This window comes from Lytechinus variegatus, chromosome 1 (assembly GCF_018143015.1).
Source record: "Lytechinus variegatus isolate NC3 chromosome 1, Lvar_3.0, whole genome shotgun sequence".
In the NCBI taxonomy this organism is placed as follows: domain Eukaryota; kingdom Metazoa; phylum Echinodermata; class Echinoidea; order Temnopleuroida; family Toxopneustidae; genus Lytechinus; species Lytechinus variegatus.
The window spans coordinates 8,044,779-8,062,568 of record NC_054740.1 but is presented as its reverse complement, the minus strand read 5'-3'; the positions used below and the strand labels follow the sequence as shown (position 1 = coordinate 8,062,568).

The 17,790-nt window shown below is 35.5% G+C and overlaps 1 protein-coding gene across 2 annotated transcripts; it reads right to left on the bottom strand.

The window, feature by feature from the left end:
- Positions 1–4,254: 4,254 nt before the first annotated feature.
- On the bottom strand, positions 4,255–16,850 carry LOC121418829 (AN1-type zinc finger protein 2A-like). 2 transcript variants are annotated; one of them, XM_041613040.1, is made up of 9 exons: positions 16,671–16,850; positions 14,442–14,484; positions 13,270–13,321; positions 12,667–12,843; positions 11,479–11,594; positions 8,286–8,408; positions 6,106–6,172; positions 5,436–5,615; positions 4,255–4,840 (listed from the first exon to the last, which is right to left on the bottom strand). In XM_041613040.1, the coding sequence occupies exons 1-9, from the start codon at positions 16,723–16,725 to the stop codon at positions 4,796–4,798; spliced, it is 858 nt and encodes a 285-aa protein (XP_041468974.1). In that variant the 5' UTR covers positions 16,726–16,850; the 3' UTR covers positions 4,255–4,795. The 2 variants fall into 2 exon arrangements, with proteins under 2 accessions (XP_041468974.1, XP_041469050.1); XM_041613116.1 differs by having other exon boundaries at positions 4,255–4,886; positions 16,671–16,849.
- Between the last annotated feature and the right edge of the window lie 940 nt (positions 16,851–17,790).

Sequence of the window (17,790 nt, the reverse complement as noted above, 5' to 3'; positions counted from 1 at the left end):
ACAGGTATCTCTTGGAAATCACTTAAGTCATAACTTAGATCAAATATTCATAATTGAAGCAAAAAAAAATCAAAGATATTTCTAGCAGTTTTCCATAAATCTGTTTAGCTTTACACATCTTAAACGGGTGCAGTTGTAGGAAAGATTTCTCCCCAGCATTGCCATGTTGTCATGGAACTTTGAAAATTATCATTATTATGACAAATTGTAATTTGTTAGATATATAATTTACCCCTCAGAAACAATGTGATTCAAGTTTTATGGAAGTTAATACTGAACTCTAATAGTGAAAATCGCGGTGAAAATGGTATCGGAAAGCTTTGTTATTCCTCTTTACAATAATGTGACATGTTATGTATTGTAATTATGTAATCATGACAGGTGCATGTAACCCTGAATAAAGGGCAAATCAGAAGTGATACATGTATGTTGCAAATACTGAATTGTTGTGTAACCATCCTCTATTTCTTTTGAATATACAATGTCTTTTTAGCACTGGTGTGAATAGTGTTTGCAAAAAGCCAAAAGTTTGAATGGTCAATAAGCAATTAGACCAACACCTCAAACTAGTTTAACATTTCACACATGTTCATAAATTGTAGGGTTTTGCCCAAATAAAACAGGTATAATCACCGGGGCACCCCTTTCTGAACAAGATAATGACAGTCTACATACAGTTTTCACAATTTGGTTTGCTATAACTCTTGATTTTTAATATAATAAGACATCCTTGGAATTAGTGGATACTTCCATAAATTAATTGTATGACATTCCTTTTACAGATAATTTCATTTTTTTGCATATATGATATGATGGTCAGTAGTACAGATTTACCTGCTGTATCATAGAAATTTAAAAAATGGTATAATTAACCTTTTCAACATAGTATTCAATAGGCTTTTGTAATAAACAAAGGTTTGTAGAATTAGCAAACATTAACAGATGTTTTATACATCCACGTATTTAGCTTCAAAAGCTAGAAAATGATAATTCATAACATAATAAAAGTGATATTATATTGACTTATTGCAACTCTTGTGCATATGTACATGTTAAGATGTTGTTAGGGCTTTGCTAGAATTTTCTCCTGTTTGTTCATTTCCTGCTCCCCTTCTCTCAGTCTGCCATACATTTATTATACTATTTCATCCCTATCTCCCTCTTTAATCTGCAAGTTATTGCCTCTGCTCGCCCCCCCCCTCAGTTTCTCCCTTCCATCTCTCTCTCTCTGCCTGCCCCCCCCCCCTCTCCCTTCCATCTCTCTTCTATCTCTCTATCTGCCCCCTATCTCTCCCGCCTCTTATTATTTGAAGGAAAGAAGACTACAATATACAGGTAGCTTTGCTCAACTCAAACTACTGCAACCAAATATGTAACAAGTTTTTCATTATATGGGCCCTGTCTTACAAAGAGTTATGATTGACCTGATCAATTGCAACTATGGAAAGCCAGCAACGTCATCATCTAAAATACATGTTTTTTCAAAATATTTTCTAGATGTTCAATCATACATTCATCATTTTCTTGAAAATTCAGTGTGCTTCTCTTTTTTTTACAAGGGACATCGTGCAAATTTCTTTGAGTAAAAATTATAACACTGATGGATTTCCATAGAGTTAAGATTGATCGGATCAATCGTAACTCTTTGTAAGACCAGGCCCCATGTCGAGAAATTTGTTTTAACTGGAGGCAAATATTTGAATTCCAGAAAGTTTACCTGTATAATCATTTATGCACATATAAAATAAACAGTGGCATATTGTCATAATAAAAACATAAATGGGTGACATAACTGAATTTACATTTCTCTTTGCTTTATTAAATATGATAAAACAAGTACATGTATAGATCTATTTTCTTCATATAAATAACTGTATATTGCAAAAGCATGAAATTTTGCTTGTAGATGATTATTAAAAACCATTTATACCACCAATATCATTTCAATAATATACGATCATTGTGAAAGGAAAACTTTCAAAATTCATATGCATTAAAAAAATTGATCGAATACAATAATTTCTTAAAATGGTAGCAATAATTTACCATGTATTGAAAGAACATGGAGAAAAAAAAGTTCTCATAAAAAATATGTCCCTCCACTCCCACAAAAAAAACCCTCAGAAATTTGAGTCAACGACACAGGATGGAATAAGGATGATGACACCTGATGAAAATAAGAGAACTTGGCCCATATTTTGTACTAGGTTGGGGGAGGGGATCTAAACTATGGTATAAAATTGTGGTTGAACTATGGATAGCCACCTGTGACACAATTCTCTTACGGTAGCAGTTCAATTTGTGACCTGCCACTCCATAACCAACAATAAGTCAAACAATATGAATATTGAGATGAATATTGAGCTTCAAAATTCATTTCCTAAGCTTTGAAATTATATATGTTAAAATTGACCAACAATACCTATTACAAGTAGTTCATTGAATGCAGAGGAAATTCAGCAAGAGCAAAAAACTAAGAACAAAACAAGGGTTGGAGTTTGGGGTTCACTCAAGCATAAGATGTGCATACTGTGTAATCTCGGTGCCTTCAAATTTTTACAGGATGAAGAAGAAGAATTACTCTTTCAGATAAGCTTTTTTCTTCTTTTTTGACAAAATTACTACATTGTATTTTGGCTATTGACAGAGAACCTTACCTGCCAACTTATTGGTGGTTTGGGGGTGGTAGGTCACATTTGTCAGCACATTTGGTGCTCAATTCATTGTTAATGTCTGGGAACAGTAACTTCGTTGCTCTCTTCCGCAATTTAATAATAGGGAAATTAAACAACAGTAAACAATTTTGACATGTTCGGCTTGCCATAATTTAGCCACAACTTCAGAATACGGGTTAATAACAACTGAAACCATGGGAAGGGGAATCAAAGGTTATAAAAATGAAACTCCTGATTAGTTATTCATAAACTACAATTAATACTTCTACATGCCATGTTTGTATTTACTCATGCATTCATTAAATATTTAGTGCATTCACATGCTGTATGAAACTACATGTATGTCCAATTAACTACTGTAACTGTGTACACCGATATGTAGCAGGTTTTCAATGGAATCATTGTGAAGTTTGTGTTCATTTCATGATGGGATAGGCAAATAGCACAAGCAAGATGTACACATACATTTGAGTCTCACCTGCATTATGTAATATGATGTAGCAGAGTGTGTGATTTTTGACAATGAAAATGCAAAATAAATCTTTTTAACTTATGAACATAAAATGCAATGATCCGAGACCACTATAAAGGGTCATGGCCATGGATACCCTATCCATCAGCTCAATGCGCCATAAATGGCCTTCCAAATTTTTGTTGCCCCTTTTCATTTTCTTCTTGTAGATGGAATGAAGAAATAGAAAAGTGGCTTTGCCATTAAAATATATGTAATGACATTTAAGGCCTGCAATTTGATACTTGTAATGCTGCCACCATCGGAAAAGTAATGTCCATGCCTTACTTATTCTATGCAGGTGAGACAATAAATAATTTCATACTTAACCCTAAATAGACTGGGCTATTTCGATGCCTAAGAAGACTGGGGGGGGGGGCATTCAGCCCCCCCTTATGATCTCGGCCGTCGATCGCGAGGAAACTTGGCATCGCATTACCCATGGCATAATCTACAAAACTACAAGATCAAATTCTGTGAAAAATGTCATTGCTAATTAATTATGCTAAGTTATGCGTAAAATCAAAATTTTGCTTTAATGAACTAAATAATGCCCCTAACATGCTAATTTTTGGTACACAGACACTTTACATGAATCTGATCAAATATACTTTAAAAAAAAAATCAAAATCACATTTATTTTCTTCTGTATTTTATTGTTTTCTAAATTTTTTATGTATTTCCTTGTTTTTTCGACTTTGTTTTTTTATTGTTTTTCCAATGGAAATTGTCAGGGACTTTATTTGGACCATAAAAATGATGGAATTGATCGATTTCAATCAGTAAAAGGAAAAATAATGATACATTTATGAATTTTGGCTAAAAACTCTATTTGCATTGGATTTGTACACAAATTCACGTTTTGTGCAATGTTGGGTCTGCATGCACTTACGAAATGTTGCGTAATTTTTGAACCGCGTACACAGGGGTTGCAAATTTGGTATCAAAAGTTGCGCGAGACTTGAATGTAGAAAGTCAGTAAGCGACGTGGTCAAAAAATTTCGCGGATTTATCACAAAAAATGTAGAGGGGGGGGGGGGCTGAATCAGCCCCCCCCCCAGTCTTTTCAGGGTTAATTTAACATTGATATTGTAACATGAATGTAAGGTCATTAATTCTGATCCTGTACATCTTTTTCACAGAGATTTTCCAGAGTGTTATTTTTTTGTTCATACACACTGTATAAAGCAAGAAGAAGTGAGGAAAGGGTTGGGAGTGGGCAATTGGTTAAGATTGATTATGCATTCTGACCATTTCCCTTTGACTCTGGTGAGTTGGATTGGGTAGGTTTCATATCGCTTTCTTCTCTCATTTCAAACTTCAGCTTTTGACAATAACGACATATAACTTTTGACAATATGACCCAAATATCCCACATATCATTTTCAGGAAGTTTCAATGTTGCAATATTTCAAAATTCAATCATGCAACCCTTAGCATCTTGCTCAATGAATGAAATGGCAAAGGAAGATGTTCCCAGCGTTAGCATCGGTCATGAGCTGTCTTCACATGATGAGAGAATAGCCTAGCTGTCATGACTGGAATAGGCACCAAGCTACTAGCAATGCTGATTGGTCCATTCAGTGGGGAGGAGTGGCCACTTGACCAATCAGGAGAGAGAACACTTAGAATCACTTTCAGAATCTTGCCGTTGCTGTATGGAACAGAATCAACATTATTGAGCAGAATTAATAGACGACCTGTGTAACAAACCAAAATAAGGAAAGTGGGAAATATAAAAACATGCAAAATAAAAGTATAAAATTGTACAGAAAATAATAAAACTATTTTTATGAATTGAGTTTACAACTAAAACATCCCAAAATGCAATGTTTCTACACAAAAAAATAAAAAGAAACAGGCATTCATAAGGAAGTTATATGTATCAATATTGAGAAGTTACCCTCCACTTCATCACACCTGAACGAATAATGAAAATTTTGAATATTTCATCAAACAAAGGGATGAATTACCAGTTATATTTTCTAGACACCATCTGAGTAGCATTATTTCGATTAGTCGCTTATTTGAAAGAACAATTCTGATTGGTTCCCAGTCAGTCTAATGAGCAAAATGTGCATGCAACGATGATTATGATAGGCCACTTCATTTAGCAATTAATCGCTAACCTTTATGTTACAGGACCCTAATATTAAAATAAAATCGTTCAGGTCATTATTAAGAAAATCTAAATATGGTTTATATGAAATCAATAATCCCATTTCAAATGAATAACTCTATCTTCTTACCTGTCGCCTGCGACGATTCCTCTCTTCCTCCTCGCTGGCAGCCAGCGCCCTGGCTAGTGCAAGGTCTTCATCCTCCTGCTGTAGTGACCTTGGATTCACAGGTGGCCTTGCTGACTTGGACGATTGGTTCTCTTCGGCTAATGACATCTGGATGGCCCTAGCCATTGCCTCGTCCTCTGACTGAATCGAAGGTGAAGGATTAAAACAAATGTGGTTTTATTGTACATGATCTTGATGATGAGCAGCATTTGTATAGTGCCATTTATTGTTGGTTCCCAAAATATGATCTGGGTTAACTTCAAGCCCAGACTAAAAAAATATCTAATGTCACATCGTTATTATCTCCGTTGTTTTAAATTCTTGACACTACAGCTATTTTGCCCCTCCCCACCAAAGAAAAACAAACCAACCCCACAAAACTCATCACTTGATTGTAGGGCTGATTTTAAATCTTGATTACATTAATCATTATGTGCAACTAAGTGTACAATGTAAGATCAGTTGAAAAGTTTTGTGCTACTGACCATTGGTGAGTGTTTCTAACAAGATGCACAGGCTACAATATCCTTGATTGGACATTGCAAACCACTGTGTAGATGTAAAGTTTATTTTGAAGTCAAGGTACTGACCATTGAGAAAGGGAAGGACTAAAATTCCTTGATGTTCTTACCATGCCTGCTTGCATTGTACTATCTACACCACGTTGTCTTCCTGCTAGCATTCTCTCTCTCCTCTCTCTGCAGAGAAAAAAAACAGGAATACAATTTCGAAAACAAGGAGATTATGAATGACATCAAGACTGGTATTTATATTGTAAGGGTAATTGAAACACCATGAGCATCTACTTGAGAGCTACTCCATGAATTTCATGTATTATTATTATAATAGGTTCAAGGATGTAGCCAATATTGAGTGCATATACAAGTCCTGTGTTCATGCTTTGCTTCTATGCAACCTCCCAGCCGTGCATTCTTGTGGAGAACTGTGCCATTTTGAGACGCCATCTCAAATATGCATCTTTATGCACCCAACCTCATGGCCTGAATATCCAAGAGGGGAACGACTGATTATTCTTTCCTGTTTACCTTCATTTATATATACTTTTAATTTTTTCCCTCGACTCTATTGAATAGTTTCTTCCTCTACTTTCCTCCCATATCTCATACAAGCTCAGCTCCAATTTTTCCTTCCTTATTCAGGCAATATAATAATTATTATATTCTAATTTTTTTTTCTCCACTCACCTCTTTTAGATTCATCACATATTCATTTTACTTATTTACATGTATACTATGCTTTCTTCATAATACACCCCCTTTCTCCTACAACCTCAGCTTCTATATTTGCTTTTACCTTTGTAGGCAATTTGCTTCCTCTTTTTCACATAAACAGGTTTTTTTTTTCCTACTATATAGTCTTATGGGTTTTTTTTCTCCCCCCCCCTCACACCTAGCGGATTACAATATCAGTTACACCATATGTATATTTTCATTTTTTCATATACATTTCTTTTTTGGATTTATTTATTTATATATTACTTATAGATAAATATTTACACTTTCTTCTCTTAGTTTGTTAAATGTATACTTATATGTGTTTTGCACATTATCAGTTGTTCCCCATTCTTTTCCTTTTTCCCACTCTTATGCACCAGTTTATTATGCCTTTCTTTGTAACCTGTTTGACCCACCTCTCACTAATTCTCTTGCTATTAATCTCTTCCTCATACCCTCTATCACTGTTTTGTTCCAGATCCAGTTTGATGTTGCCTGCCTCATTATGTTAATCCCTCTTGGCTGAGGTCTTTCATTGGCCTTACTTACACTAACTTCCCTTTGTGTCTGCCTACTCCTTTTCTTTCATCCCCTTCACTAACCTGATTGGTCTTCTCTACTCACTAATGCCCCTTTTGTCTCCTTGTTTCTAGTGTTGCTGTAGCTTGTCTGTGGTCTATATTATATGGTTGTTCCACTTAATATGTTTGTAATTTTGCCTCCAACGAAGATTCTGCTAGGACCGAAAACTTTCTAATTTACTCCATTGGCTCTCTTTTATTAGATAAGCAGTTTTCAGCAGCTTCTCTTTGCCATTGTCTTATTAAAAGGAAAGGCATCTTGGCGTTTACTTATGTGCACATATCAGATGTGCCTGTGATGTCATAATAGCAAGTATGTTTGACCTTTTTCATCTGCGTGATCCTCAAAAATTTAGAGGATTCAAACACGCTTTCCACTACAAATTCATATTGCTGACCTGTTTCATAAAACAAATAATGCATATTTTTATATTTGCGATGGTAGTGATGATGCTGGCATCTCTATTGTTCGCAATAAGCATGCAGGGCAAGAGCCACATGCGCCCGGGGGGGGGGGGGGCACTCCGAATAGAATGCAAAGTGGGTATGTGCCGCGGAGGGGACCCCCATTTTTACACTCAAATTTCCGAGGTAGCATTTTTGTCTTATTGAGAAAAGAACAAAGAAAGCCGCTTCAAAGCATAGCATTTCCTTTTTATCAAGGAAAAAGAAGAAAGAAATCCGCTCCAAAGCTTTGCATATTTTCCGTTACGTCGTTCCGGCTGTATTGATCTGCTACAATGAGCTGCAATTTTGGTGAAAAGCGGCCACAAAGCGCTGTCTGACCTTCGCCTCTGCGCTAGCGCACCTGGCGTCCGTATTGCTAGGCTAGCTGCATGAACATATGCCCGTTCCATAGGGATTAATACGCACTCACATGTAGGCGACCATTCCAAGGACGCCCGTTTTCACTAATATTTGTAGTTCCGAAGCCCGTTATGAGGACCCTCTTTTTTACAATAAGCCCACTCTACTACTTTTTTGTCACAACCTACCTGTCAAGATCTCTTCCCAGTGCAGTCAAAGAGGTTTGCTGAGGCCGATTTCTAGATGATGATGATGATGATGATGAAGGCGCTGGCCTATTATTGACTTGTTGCCTATTAATTGCAGCTGCCCTGATGAATGAAATAACAACAGGATATTGGATGTATTGTACTACAACCATCAAATTCTATTAAGTGCTTGAATTATTCACATGTATTAAATCAGGGGGAAAATATATTTTCTCAAATGGGGTTCATGTTTTGAGTTGGTTAACTTTCGTATTAAATCCATGGTAATTCACACAGGTTTTTTTTTTACTGTTTTAATATATAGAGATTATTTTGGACATTTTGGGGCCCATTCACCCTCAGTAAGCCACCACATATTCAAACATAGAGTAATTCAATTTGCAGCGGACATTTTTTTCCCTTGGAGATTAACACACATATACAATGTATCTTTTGAAACCATTTTTGCAACAAAGAAAAAAATGTCATCTTAAATGTTTCTCTGGCTAAAAATATTTGAAAGACACATTTCTTCTTTAAACACCATCATTTTGTACAAAAATGCTCTAAATAATGATTAAAATTGTGGAACAACACACTACTTATAGAGCTTAACATTTTTTCTCTCAATACGAATGATTCTAAACACTGCACATTATAAATCCAGCTAAGTATATTCAGGTCCTCAGGCATTCATAAAATCTCCCAATCGGGTGCTTTATCTGGGTGAAGAGTGGCAAATGTTGATTAATGTGTTGCCAAGTGAAGCCATGGGTTTTAACCCTAAAAGAGCCAGGATATTTGGACCCTTCTCACAGCCGAGGGGGGGGGGGCGGATTCCGCTCCCCCCCTGAGATCTCAGCTGTTGATCGCACGAGCGCTGCAAAAATTTGCACAGTGGTAGTTGGCAATAAAATCTACAAGGCTGTATGATTAATTTTTCTGAAAAAATAAGATTAAAAAAAAAAAAGAATTGATTATGCTTATTGCATTGACGCCCAACGGCGACAATGCATTGTTCTTGTTCCATATTCCTATTCCGCAATCTTCTTCTTCTTCTTCGTCTTCTGCCAAAAATCCCATTCACTTAACACATAGAGTTTGTTAACTCTGCCCAGGCCACGTCCCTCATCCAAATTCAACCAAATTTGGCAGGCATTGTCTCCAACAACCCTAGTTGTGCACCTTGTATTTCATTTTCAAAAATCACTCATGCATGACCGTGCAGGCGCCATTTTGTAAATTTCAAGTCTATTTGCATACCATTCCTAATCCCGTCCAAACTCCCGTATCCTGCATGCTACAGAATTCTAACAAATTGCAATAGATAGTCCAAGAGTTGCTCTATCATCTGCGACGTATAACTTGACCTTCAAAATGCCATCTTCATGCCCTAAATTCAAATCCGAAATAGCCTTCCTTCAAAAACGTCATATTTATTGAAATGTAAAGTAAAAAAATCGTAAAATGGCCATAACTTTCTTGTTTTTATTCATTTTGAGCTCATTCTTTCAGGAATTGATTACGGTATCATAACATATGCTACTCAATTTTTACGCATCACTGATTTTCCATCATTGAAATAGCGCCCTCTAAAGTTTCAAAAACGCTTACATTTGAAAGCTCATTGCGTCATGCGTGGCCAAACCCGTACCCTTTTTTTAATTTAGGGTCTTCAAGATATGCCCTTTCATGCCATTAAAAAAAATATATACCTTACAACTGACGAAATATCTGAAAAATGCTCCCGAAAATCAGCAAAATACCCAAAAATGCACTTTAATGCCAGCACAACTTCAACTTGCTCTTATTTCCTTATTATTGAAGCTTATTCTTTCTAACTTGGCTGATATGAGTATTGATATATACTTCAACCGTTCATCAACCTTTTGTAACAGAAACTGACAAAAATCTGACGTCAGCTTAAAATTATTGTGCAAAACCTTCATTTTTAATGTCTTTTTTTATAATACGACATAGGTTAAAACAGAAAATTTCAAGATAAGTCAATCTGAACATATGGTATACTGCTCACAATGGACACATTTTCAACAACAACGTATGGGGTGCCAAATGGTCTAAAATTGTTTACTCCAGAATGTAACTTCCTATGGAGAGCAAAATGTGCTACAATTCAATTTGATTAACGTGCAATTTTTGTTAGTCCTCCCCTGCCACCGTTCCTCATCCAAATTCATTCTAATTTGGTAGACATGTTATCCATAATTAGTGACCATAACTTTAGAAATAGCGCCCTCTATTGCAAAGTCTTAAAATAGTTGAATTGCCATAACTTCCTTGTTTGAATTTATTTTTGTCTCATATTTTCAGGGTTTGCCAATTGTATCATTTCACATAATCCAACTGTGTTTTACGCATCAGTGACCATTCCTTTAAGAAATAGCGCCCTCTAATATTTTGAGAATGTATATCATCTAGAGTTTTCTCTCTATCTCCTTCTGTTTCTTGCCCCCTATTAAATCAGAGACGTCAATGCATGCACATCGTTCTGAAACGATTGCAGTTCTAGTTTATGCATGAAATAAAACAACTGCTCTTATTATTATTATGGCCCCCGAATTGCAAATTTTTTATTTACATACTCTTTGTAGAATTCTGATCAAATGTACATAAGAAAAAAATTGGTACCACAATTTTTCCGTATGTCTTTTACTGTATTTTAAATTTTCTTAAGTATTTTTCTTGTTTTTTTACTTTTTATTTTTTTCATGGAAATTGTTGGAGACTTAATTCTGATCATGAACAAGATAAAATTAATTAAGTTTAATCAGTAAAAAGTAGAAATAATGATACATTTATGAATTTTGGCGAAATACACAATTTGCATTGGATTTGTACATGTATTCACATTTTTGAGCAATTTTGGGTCTGACATGTGTTACGTAATTTTGTAACTGTGTACCTGGGCATCGCAAATTAGATCTCAAAAGTTGCGCAAGACAAGTAAAAAGTCAGTGAGCGGCACGGTCAAAAAAATTCGCACGGCGGATTAATCACAAAACATGTCGAGGGGAGATTCTGCCCCTCCCTCCCGGGCCTTTTAGGGTTAACCCCAGAATATTTGGTTCAAAGTCTAGAGACTTATCCAGTGATCCACACATTAAGTCAAGGTTGTACAATGTATACATTTTTTAGTATTTGACACAATGGTAATTATCATTCAAGATCTCACCCTTGTTTAGATACATTTTTTCCCGAGTTTTGGAAGCCTTGACAATCATGGTCCACAGTATGCCGATGCTTCAAACAGAAGTTCTTATGACAGGAGGAACATAAAACTGGAACAAGCTAATTAAAAACAAAAATAAAGATAAATCGAACATGTTACCATTGATACTATTTTGACACCAAAAATGATTATAATAATAATATATGTAATTTATTAGGCGCTATATCCATCTCGTAAGAGATGCTCAAGGCGCACAAGTGAAGGGGGAGCAAACAATGAAGAATAACAAATAACAAAAAATAATTGACAATATGAGTTTAAAGTAGAGGTAAGTTTTTAGCTTAATCTCAAATGTTTTGACATGCTTGCTATCCCAAACAAACAAATCAAAGAGATAACAATTTTCAAAACAATATTTTATTATCTATTTTCCACATTTCAAAGTCAACATAATGAAACATCATTATTGAGATGTGGGTCAACACAAGCAAAAACAGCTGAAATCAGCTAACATCTAAGAAGTTGGACTCTCACATTCCTTAAAAAATCATTTACAAAGATTAATACAAATGAATGCATAATAAACAGAATACTAGTAGATCAAAAAAAAATACTTGTATAAACAGAATACTAGTAGATTAAAATAAATACACAATTTATCTTTTCAAAATTTCATTATTATTTACTTAATTCAGAATTAACATGGGAGGTTAGCAAAATTCATAGACTTTTGAAGGTTACCCCAACTTGCTATCAGAAATAATGGGGGAGGGGAAGGGGATAATAATAAAGACATGGCATGCATTTACAAGCAACAGCAATATTCTACAGCACACTGTATGTCACATTCTATATGTGCAGGATATACTGAACATTTATGAATTGTGAATGTAACTGGGCATCACCAAACTTCATAGAAAATTTTAAGCATGATGATTTATTCAATTACATGACATTTGCTCCAGCAACAATTGCTCCACTCTCAGTTCCACACATTAATCGAATGATCATCTTCAACCTTTGGTTAACATTATACCTTACCTTAAAAAACCTAATCCCAAACATAACATAAAACATTACCCATAAATCTCAGACAAATTAAAGCCTGGAGCAATTGTAACAGGAGCAATTGTCGCGTCATCGATTTATTCACCCATAAGGTGAATAACCTTATGGTGAAGACAAACTCACTTCTCTTTGCTTGCATCCTTTCTTGGTACACCTGTTGGAATAGACCTTTCTTTTCTTGACAGCAGGGTCAGACTGGCACTCACGGTCTATATGATCGGACACGCCTATATCAGGGGCTTCCCCTCGCTTCACTGGTACAGGCTTATTACACAGAGGGCACACCGGGACTTGAACATCCTTAAAATTATAAAACAAGAAAATTGCAAGTTATGATTGGTATTAAAAGATCATACCAACAATGACCACATACTCTTCCATGGAGTGTAAACTGCTTACTCACTCACTATACATCAATCTGCATATCAATAGGCACATTCCAAAATGCAAAATGATTGATATAATAGGATGAAAAGGAATTCTAAAAAGGGACCATGTTTTGCTATAAAAAAAATGTAGTAAACAAGCATTCTGAAGATTACAATGGGATTAACTTAAAAGAAAAAAAAATCAATTGATTCATAGTTGTACACTAAAAGTAGTAAAGAAACACCATTCAAAATTGTAAAGTGCATACAATACAGTACAAAAAAAGGGTAATTTTATCTCTATGTAATATTGTATAATTTTGATCATGTAAGCAAATAAGTTATTAAGGAATCTTACCTTCCTAAAACCTGCTGCACACTTATGCTGGTCATATCTAATGTGGTTCTTGCTAAAATGAAATATAGAAAATTTGAACACCATGAAGAGTCAAATTTGCAAAGAAAAAATACCAACATGTTTTTAAACAATTGCAATAGAAATGACTGTGTGTTGATTGAAATGGGGGGGGGGGGGACTATTGCTCAAATTTACACAAAAAATGACCATTGAGATCATGGAATGCCTTCATCTTATTCACATTCAGAACTAGATTAATCAGAACAACATCCCCTTAATCATTGAAGGTTGTGAATTCTATTTTTTTTTCATAAGTCAGAAAGAAGATGAATGATCCATTGGTTGCTTCACATCACAATACTTCCAAGAAATCCTTCTGTTCTGAGTTTCTAAACATATCGTCGGCCTTATGCCAAAAGGGCCTTAACTGCTTTTGGCCATTCCGAGATAATGGCGTTTATAAAGGTTTTGGCCTCTCTAATAATCAAAAGTTTGTGGTCGTTTTTTGCTTTTGAAGCCAATTTCGATAAACGTGTTAAGTTATTAAGTTTTACATGAAATGTGTTAAATTTATTATAAAATATTCAGAACCCCTAAAATCGGGTTAAGGCCCTTTTGGCATAAGGCCGACGATATATTCTTTGGTTTCATCTCCTACGAAGATGGCTACCCATCTTGCACATAGTGTGAAAAACCTATATCCCATTACTCCAAAAAAGATGTATTTATTCCCTGAAATACTGGGAATTCCATTTAAAAATAGACTTTTGTTTTATGATACTGCACAGATGTGGTGTTGATTACAAGATTCTCATTATTTTCAAAACTGAAACCATTCAAAGTCGTATATTTGTTGAAAAGTGTATTACTGGTAAAATTCAATTATCATTTATTAATATCAAATTTTGGGCATACACGTAGGTTGCCTATACAGAGGGGAACGCTGTCTGTAGAGTATAGAGGATGTGAAGTGAACTGCTCAAATCGGTTCCCAACCCAGAAGCAACTTTTCTATCATACAGTATAGTAATGCAGGCAAAATGATTAAGATTCAACATTCCTACATGTACTGCAGGCCTACTTATTAAAGTAAACAATCACAGACTGCTCCAAATGCTTTAATCATCCGATGAAGATCAAGCTTCAAACAAATATGGTATGTAATTACTTACCAGAAAATATTTGAGCAGGAATCACATTTCATTGGGAGAAAATCTGCAAATGAAAAGAGAAACAAAAAATCCTAATATTATTTATTATGAATCATGATGGAACATAAGGACAGCCTTTAGCACAACGTTAACCTAAAGGCCAGTTGCGTACCTAGGATTTTCCACAAGGGGGGCAAAACCGTCCGCCAAAAATTTGACAAGAAAAAAAAAGGTTATCAATCACAAATAAAGGATTTTGTAGCAGAAAAATAATTTACAAGCAAAAAAAAAAAATTTCTAGAAAGGTTTCCATCTAAAGTTGCCACACACCAAAATTTCAAACACATCTGGGCCCCGTCTTACAAAGAGTTACTATCGATTGGATCAATCGTATGGGAATCCAGATCAGTGTCATAGTTTTTTACAGGAAATTTGCAAAATGTCATGTGTAAACAAAGGAGAACACACCAAATTGTCAAGAATTCAATGACTTTATGGATATACATTCATATCTGAATTTTTTTTTGAACAAACATGCCTTTCATATGTTGACTTTGCTGGCTTTCCACAGTTGCGATTGATCGGATCAATCATAACTCTTTGTAAGACGAGCCCCAGATGTGCCATAGAACCCTTCATGACAACTATTACTGTATTGCTCCTGGGCAAGTTAAATTGTCCTAGCCATAGCCAAATTATGAATATGAGAGACAATATTCAAAATATGAAGTACATGTAGGAAACAATCTCTCCCTTTTTTGAAATTTTTGATAGGCAAAAAAAATCAAACAATAACTATGCAATTTTTCCAAACTGAAATATATTCCATGATTGCCCTCAGAAACCTGTATTGCGTGAAGACAAGAAACTATTTTTTGAATGAAAACAAAAGTAGATCTATGGTGAATTTTTCTAGTAAATATGAAAAGGTGAAGGGGGTAAATTTCATAAGAAATCTGCTAACCACATTTTCATTTGGCATTGAGGTAATATAATACTAGAATTTATCAGAGATTTGATTTTACATCTAATCTCTGGTTTGTTTTTTCAGTTTTTAATTTTCAAAAACCCATCCTATTAACTAAAGCTGGTAAAAATCTTGGGCTAAACATCAACTTTAGCACATATTTGGCAACCCTGTTTCTTTAATTTGGGCAAAGCCTCAGTTTTGCCCATGATTCCGCATTGAACTGCCAAACTTTGGCAGTTCAATTGATTTTTTTCTTGATTTGCTAGATGAAATCCTGTCTTTCCTAGTATTGGGAGTGATGCTACCTGTGTGTATAATTATGTGATTGGTACATTAATAGGATCATGATTCACGAGCTGGCTTACGAAAATAAGAGTGGTTGTTAAATCTTGGGATTCAGAGGCATTATACACATATGGCAGGCGGTTCAAGGCTCAATGATGAAGAAGTATACCGTATTAAGGGCACTAGTATTCTACCCGTTTGGAGAGTTTCCTCAAATATATAGAAATATAGAAATTACCTGAACTTCAGACCCGTCTTTTTTCCAAGAGCATATGCTGGTTGTTCTTTTTCTTCAACCAGTCGCCTGTGTGCACTGGCGATCAAATTATATGGCGATGGGTTTTGGCACTAGTATTCGATCCATCGGCACTAGTATTCAACCTAGCGATGAAAGATGGCCCTGTCTCTCAATCTGCCCTTGTCCCATCCCAATATGGACAAGACCATTTGAGACGAGACCAAACAGGGAATTAATCAAAGGCAGAGACTTACAGTTACATATATCTAGATCTAATTTAGCAATCTAAACCCTTTTTGAGCTTTGCTAGCTTTCCTCACTAGGTTGAATACTAGTGCCATACAGTGCAAAAGGCTTTCACTGCATAATTCCATCCTCCGCACATACAGTTGACTGATAAAGAAAATACCGACAACAGATTACCCTGGGCCTGGCAGAGTGAGGTAGGCATGGGTTTCATCATGTTCAACCGATATTACGACTAGTCTACTCTCCAAGATAAATAAATAAGATAAATTCCCTATTTCTAAATATTTTGGGGAATATGTCAAAATCTTTGAATTTTGCTGGGTTGAATACTAGTGCCCTTATGGTACGTCAAAATATATATATAAAAAAACATCATCATGGAGTCCTCAGGCTCAGTCAAAATACACCGGTACGGTACTGTAGTCCCACATGTTCTAAAAAGTGTGAGGTAAAAGTCACGAATGTTTCTGATATATTTATGAGAGTTAAATTTCAAACCAAACCTTACCCAATTGATTACATGTTGGCTCATGGCAATTCTGACCGAGATCGGGAAACTCCATCTTCACTTTTGACAGGAATAACGTCGACTAAACTTTTAAATTCGGAGCTGTACGTCCGTTGGAGAAGCAGAGCGGTCCAAAACGGAAAACAGTACAAATTCTGCTGACGTCACGCCTGTGTTGTCGTATGCAAATTATATCACGTGAGCGGGGATACCCTCCAAACGTCATGATCTAAATATAGATTTCATCTCGAACTCGTGGGAATCAACGAGAACCATGACAATGCAATATGAAGGTCCTCCTAAAAACCAAGGGACGTACGTCTCCCTCTGACGTCCCTGCTCTAACCACTCCACCCCATCCCTTTTCCTTTTCTCTGCCCCCTTTACATGTATGAACGCATTCAAAACATTATATTAGTGATGGGAAGTCACAAAGTATGGCAGTGTACCGGACACCTATATTTCAGTACTTTAATAAAAGGAAATACAATCACGAAAAATTCGCACTTGCTATCCCAAATATGAAAATTATGAATATGATGAAATTATTTGATATTCACCAACCATTTTATTTGCATCGCACTTGCTGCGTACCAAATTACATCATGATTCCGGACGCGCACCGGAGGGGTAAAGATATCCTTGATTATAATGATGTAAGAACAAAAATCTTCGAAAATTTAGGTCTTGCAGCCCCACCCACCCCCGGATTTTTTTTTTTTTTTTGCAAACGTCCATGAATAACAAAAGCTGGGATGAACCAGAGAACTTAGCTGCCATCTCGATCTGATTAGTAACAGGTAATGGGAAGAAGTTTTGGAGTCTAAAATACATAAGTGCATATGAGCTGAGACAAAACGCCTGCCAATCATGCCAATGAAAAGGAATAGAGGAAAATACGGGGCTGTGAAAATATCTTAAGATTATTTTTTTTTAGTAGAGCTGTACTGTAAGGCTTGTTTTTTCTTTTATATTATTTATTTACATTTTTATTCCTATCTCAGAAAATATTAGTCGGGTCAAGTAAAAACTTTCACAGATGATTTTATTTTTTTCATGTCTAAACATTATCTCTAAGTTGCTTTCGAGTAGGATTCACCATTTTCACAAATTATAAATT

What these genes read in the sequence shown, in the direction of transcription:
- LOC121418829 (XM_041613040.1), bottom strand. Translation starts at nt 16,725, where the DNA reads ATGGAGTTTCCCGATCTCGGTCAGAATTGCCATGAGCCAACATGTAAT. An exon ending in TCCTGCTCAAATATTTTCTG is followed by an intron (nt 13,322 to 14,441) that starts GTAAGTAATTAC and finishes ATTTCATTTTAG; the next exon opens with CAAGAACCACATTAGATATG. An exon ending in GGAATCGTCGCAGGCGACAG is followed by an intron (nt 4,841 to 5,435) that starts GTAAGAAGATAG and finishes TGTTCCATACAG; the next exon opens with CAACGGCAAGATTCTGAAAG.